At 46.7% G+C, this 6,000-nt stretch overlaps 1 protein-coding gene across 3 annotated transcripts in view; it reads right to left on the reverse strand.

Moving 5' to 3' along the window:
- Window positions 1-249, reverse strand: part of NBAS (NBAS subunit of NRZ tethering complex) — an 816,956-nt gene extending 816,707 nt beyond the window's left edge. For all 3 annotated transcript variants that reach the window (XM_073568249.1, XM_073568248.1, XM_073568250.1), the window contains exon 1: window positions 79-249. In XM_073568249.1, the coding sequence (XP_073424350.1) occupies window positions 79-180 (102 nt within the window). In that variant the 5' untranslated portion in view covers window positions 181-249. The remainder of the gene's footprint in view (window positions 1-78) is intronic.
- Window positions 250-6,000: the final 5,751 nt, after the last annotated feature.

The following is a 6,000-nucleotide window of genomic DNA, read 5'->3' on the forward strand; positions in this document are numbered from 1 at the left end:
TAGTCTCCTGGCCGGCGTGTCCTCCTCTCGGCAGCAGCTGCTGCTGACAGACTCGTTTCTCCGGTACCGGCCGCTCACCTGCACATCGGGCTCCGAGGGCCACTCCGTGTTTATCAGCAGATCGTACAGGACGTTCTCCTCACTGCTCCCGGCTGCTAACGCGTCCACAGGCGCCGCCATCTTTACTACTGGAAGGTGAACTGACAGCGCACGAAATGGGCGAGCCAGAGGGACGAAGACGGCGCAGGAAATGACGGAGCCCAAAACCTGACAGGAGCGATGTGCTGCAGGAGGCTGTATATAGATGAGGAGTGATACTCTGCAGGAGGCTGTATATAGATGAGGAGTGATACTCTGCAGGAGGCTGTATGTAGATGAGGAGTGATACTCTGCAGGAAGCTGTATGTAGATGAGGAGTGATACTCTGCAGGAGGCTGTATATAGATGAGGAGTGATACTCTGCAGGAGGCTGTATGTAGATGAGGAGTGATACTCTGCAGGAGGCTGTATGTAGATGAGGAGTGATACTCTGCAGGAGGCTGTATATAGATGAGGAGTGATACACTGCAGGACGCTGTATATATATGAGGAGTGATACACTGCAGGAGGCTGTATATAGATGAGGAGTGATACTCTGCAGGAGGCTGTATATAGATGAGGAGTGATACTCTGCAGGAGGCTGTATATAGATGAGGAGTGATACTCTGCAGGAGGCTGTATGTAGATGAGGAGTGATACTCTGCAGGAGGCTGTATGTAGATGAGGAGTGATACTCTGCAGGAGGCTGTATATAGATGAGGAGTGATACTCTGCAGGAGGCTGTATATAGATGAGGAGTGATACTTTGCTGGAGGCTGTATATAGATGAGGAGTGATACTCTGCAGGAGGCTGTATATAGACGAGTGATACTCTGCAGGAGGCTGTATATAGATGAGGAGTGATACTCTGCAGGAGGCTGTATGTAGATGAGGAGTGATACTCTGCAGGAGGCTGTATGTAGATGAGGAGTGATACTCTGCAGGAGGCTGTATATAGATGAGGAGTGATACTCTGCAGGAGGCTGTATGTAGATGAGGAGTGATACTCTGCAGGAGGCTGTATGTAGATGAGGAGTGATACTCTGCAGGAGGCTGTATATAGATGAGGAGTGATACTCTGCAGGAGGCTGTATATAGATGAGGAGTGATACACTGCAGGACGCTGTATATATATGAGGAGTGATACACTGCAGGAGGCTGTATATAGATGAGGAGTGATACTCTGCAGGAGGCTGTATATAGATGAGGAGTGATACTTTGCTGGAGGCTGTATATAGATGAGGAGTGATACTCTGCAGGAGGCTGTATATAGACGAGTGATACTCTGCAGGAGGCTGTATATAGATGAGGAGTGATACTCTGCAGGAGGCTGTATGTAGATGAGGAGTGATACTCTGCAGGAGGCTGTATATAGATGAGGAGTGATACTCTGCTGGAGGCTGTATATAGATGAGGAGTGATACACTGCAGGAGGCTGTATATAGATGAGAGGAGTGATACTCTGCAGGAGGCTGTATGTAGATGAGGAGTGATACTCTGCAGGAGGCTGTATATAGATGAGGAGTGATACTTTGCTGGAGGCTGTATATAGATGAGGAGTGATACTCTGCAGGAGGCTGTATATAGATGAGGAGTGATACTCTGCAGGAGGCTGTATATAGACGAGGAGTGATACTCTGCAGAAGGCTGTATATAGATGAGGAGTGATACTTTGCAGGAGGCTGTATATAGATGAGGAGTGATACTCTGCAGGAGGCTGTATATAGATGAGGAGTGATACTCTGCAGGAGGCTGTATATAGATGAGGAGTGATACTCTGCAGGAGGCTGTATATAGACGAGGAGTGATACACTTCAAGACGCTGTATATAGATGAGGAGTGATACTCTGCAGGAGGCTGTATATAGATGAGGAGTGATACTCTGCAGGAGGCTGTATATAGATGAGGAGTGATACTCTGCAGGAGGCTGTATATAGACGAGGAGTGATGCACTGCAGGACGCTGTATATAGATGAGGAGTGATACTCTGCAGGAGGCTGTATATAGATGAGGAGTGATACTCTGCAGGAGGCTGTATATAGATGAGGAGTGATACTCTGCTGGAGGCTGTATATAGATGAGGAGTGATACTCTGCAGGAGGCTGTATATAGACGAGGAGTGATACTCTGCAGGAGGCTGTATATAGATGATGAGTGATACTCTGCAGGAGGCTGTATATAGATGAGGAGTGATACTCTGCAGGAGGCTGTATATAGATAAGGAGTGATACTCTGCAGGAGGCTGTATATAGATGAGGAGTGATAAACTGCAGGACGCTGTATATAGATGAGGAGTGATACTCTGCAGGAGGCTGTATATAGACGAGGAGTGATACACTGCAGGAGACTGTATATAGACGAGGAGTGATACTCTGCAGGAGGCTGTATATAGATGAGGAGTGATACTCTGCAGGAGGCTGTAAATAGATGAGGAGTGATACTCTGCAGGAGGCTGTATATAGATGAGGAGTGATACTCTGCAGGAGTCTGTATATAGATGAGGAGTGATACTCTGCAGGAGGCTGTATATAGATGAGGAGTGATACTCTGCAGGAGGCTGTATATAGACGAGGAGTGATACACTGCAGGACGCTGTATATAGATGAGGAGTGATACTCTGCAGGAGGCTGTATATAGACGAGGAGTGATACACTGCAGGAGACTGTATATAGATGAGGAGTGATACACTGCAGGACGCTGTATATAGATGAGGAGTGATACTCTGCAGGAGGCTGTATATAGACGAGGAGTGATACACTGCAGGAGGCTGTATATAGATGAGGAGTGATACTCTGCAGGAGGCTGTATATAGACGAGGAGTGATACACTGCAGGACGCTGTATATATATGAGGAGTGATACTCTGCAGGAGGCTGTATATAGATGAGGAGTGATACTCTGCAGGAGGCTGTATATAGACGAGTGATACACTGCAGGACGCTGTATATATATGAGGAGTGATACTCTGCAGGAGGCTGTATATAGATGAGGAGTGATACTCTGCAGGAGGCTGTATATAGATGAGGAGTGATACTCTGCAGGAGGCTGTATATAGATGAGGAGTGATACTCTGCAGGAGGCTGTATAAAGGCGAGGAGTGATACTCTGCAGGAGGCTGTATATAGATGAGGAGTGATACTCTGCAGGAGGCTGTAAATAGATGAGGAGTGATACTCTGCAGGAGGCTGTATATAGATGAGGAGTGATACTCTGCAGGAGTCTGTATATAGATGAGGAGTGATACTCTGCAGGAGGCTGTATATAGATGAGGAGTGATACTCTGCAGGAGGCTGTATATAGACGAGGAGTGATACACTGCAGGACGCTGTATATAGATGAGGAGTGATACTCTGCAGGAGGCTGTATATAGACGAGGAGTGATACACTGCAGGAGACTGTATATAGATGAGGAGTGATACACTGCAGGACGCTGTATATAGATGAGGAGTGATACTCTGCAGGAGGCTGTATATAGACGAGGAGTGATACACTGCAGGACACTATATAGATGAGGAGTGATACTCTGCAGGAGGCTGTATATAGACGAGGAGTGATACACTGCAGGACGCTGTATATATATGAGGAGTGATACTCTGCAGGAGGCTGTATATAGATGAGGAGTGATACTCTGCAGGAGGCTGTATATAGACGAGTGATACACTGCAGGACGCTGTATATATATGAGGAGTGATACTCTGCAGGAGGCTGTATATAGATGAGGAGTGATACTCTGCGGGAGGCTGTATATAGATGAGGAGTGATACTCTGCAGGAGGCTGTATATAGATGAGGAGTGATACTCTGCAGGAGGCTGTATAAAGGCCAGGGTTCCTTTGGGACCTGCAGAATGGAGTAGCTTGCGTCAAGTCTGTCCGAGGAAGCGTTTTTGAGCTGATGGCTTTAGACAATAAAGGCCAGGGATGAGAGCAGGATGATGGATTCGCTTGTACCAAGTCTGTCCAAGGAAGTCTCTTTGATCTGATGGCCTTAGACAGATCCCAACATAAAAAAAAAATATTTGGAGTTGAATCAACCACCATAGCCTCAAGCTTGCTCCTCCGGCCAGCAGCTACTCTGTGGATGCAACCCTGCGCCTGTGGTAAGTCTGCATCCCGGTACAGTGGTATAATGGTAAAGCCAGGGTTTCTTTGGTACATGCAGAATAGAGTAGCTTGCGCCAAGTCTGTCCAAGGAAGCCTTTTTGAGCTGATGGCTTTAAACAATAAAGGCCAGTGATGATTATAGGATGGAGTGACTTGTACCAAGTCTGTCCAAGGAAGTCTCTTTGAGCTGACGGCCTTAGGCTGTGTGCACACGCTGCCGATTTTGCTGCGGTTCCGCAGCGGTTTTGGCCGCTGCGGACCCGCAGCAGTTTCTGCTGCGGTGTACAGTACCATGATTCCCTATGGGAATCAAAAACCGCAGTGCAGACGGTGCGGAATTTTCCGCGCGGATTATCTGCGGTTTTCAATCCACAGAAAGAATTGACATGTCAATTCTTTCTGCGGATTCTCCTGCGGTTTGCCATCTCCTCCATTGAGGAGATGAAAAACCGCAGGGCAAAACCGCAGAGCAATCCGCAGGTAAAACCGCAGGTCTTTTGACCTGCGGTTTCACCTGCGGATTTTACAAAATCCGCGCGGATGAATCCGCACCTAATCCGCAGCGTGTGCACACAGCCTTACACAGAACCCAACATTAAAAGGAAAAAATAATTAGAGTTGAATCAACCATCATAGCCTCAAACTTGCTCTTCCGGCCAGCAGCTACTCTGTAGATGCAACCCTGCACCTGTGGTATCTATCCGTGTACAGTGGTATAATGGTAAGGCTGGGGTTCCTTTGAGACCTGCAGAATGGAGTAGCTTGCGCCAAGTCTGTCCGTGGAAGCCTTTTTGAGCTGATGACTTTAGACAAGGCCAGGGATGATTGCAGGATGGAGTGACTTGTACCAAGTCTGTCCAATTAAGTCTCTTTAAGCTGACGGCCTCAGACAGATCCCAAAATGAAAAAAATTAGGGTTGAATCAACCATCATAGCCTCAAGCTTGCTCCTCCGGCCAGCAGCTACTCTGTAGATGCAACCCTGCGCCTGTGGTAAGTATCTATCCCTGTACATGGTATATTGGTAAGGCCAGGGTTCCTTTGAGACCTGCAGAATGGAGTAGCTTGCTCCAAGTCTGTCCGAGAATGCCTTTTTGAGCTCATGGATTAGGCAGAACCTAACATTTGGGAAAAAGGCTTTACTTAGTTTATTTTAGTTATGGTAAAGTCAAACGCTCGAGCATCGAGCTACTAATTCATTTTATCTAAAGCAAATTAGACGACACATTTTTATTATGTGAGCAATGAGGTTTTGGAACTCTATCTGCCACATGATCTTGTCATCCATAATACTCTAAGTAAGTTCATGGAGGGCCTTTCTTGAATAATATAATATTTCAGGTTTTTGGTAATAGTTTTTGTTTTGGGATGTTGATCCGGGGAACTAGTCTTATTGCCATATGTGGAGTCGGGAAGGAATTTTTCCCCTAGTATGGAGCAATTTGCATTTGCTTTGTGGGTTTTTGCCTTCCTCTGGATCAACACATTAGCTTTTTGGTTGAACTTGATTGACTTGTGTATTTCAACCTTAAAACTATGAAACTTTCTCTCTATTCAGGTTTAAGGGTGAAGGCCAGGGTTCCTTAGGAGCCTGGAAGATAGAGTGGCTTGTTCCAAGTCTGTCCATGGAAGCCTTTTTGAGCCGACGACCTCAGACAGGTTCTAACAAGAGAGTGGCGTTAGATAGTTTTTTCAGTTATAGTTAGGGTTGATTCAACTACTCTAGCCTCAAACTCGCTCCTCCGGCAAGCTGCTACTCTGTAGATGCAACCCTGCGCCTGTGGTAAGTATCTATCCATGTACAGTGGTATAATGGTAAGGC

The sequence above is a fragment of the Dendrobates tinctorius genome, unplaced genomic scaffold (genome assembly GCF_039654945.1).
Source record: "Dendrobates tinctorius isolate UK_male_01 unplaced genomic scaffold, ASM3965494v1 ptg000021l, whole genome shotgun sequence".
Classification (NCBI taxonomy): domain Eukaryota; kingdom Metazoa; phylum Chordata; class Amphibia; order Anura; family Dendrobatidae; genus Dendrobates; species Dendrobates tinctorius.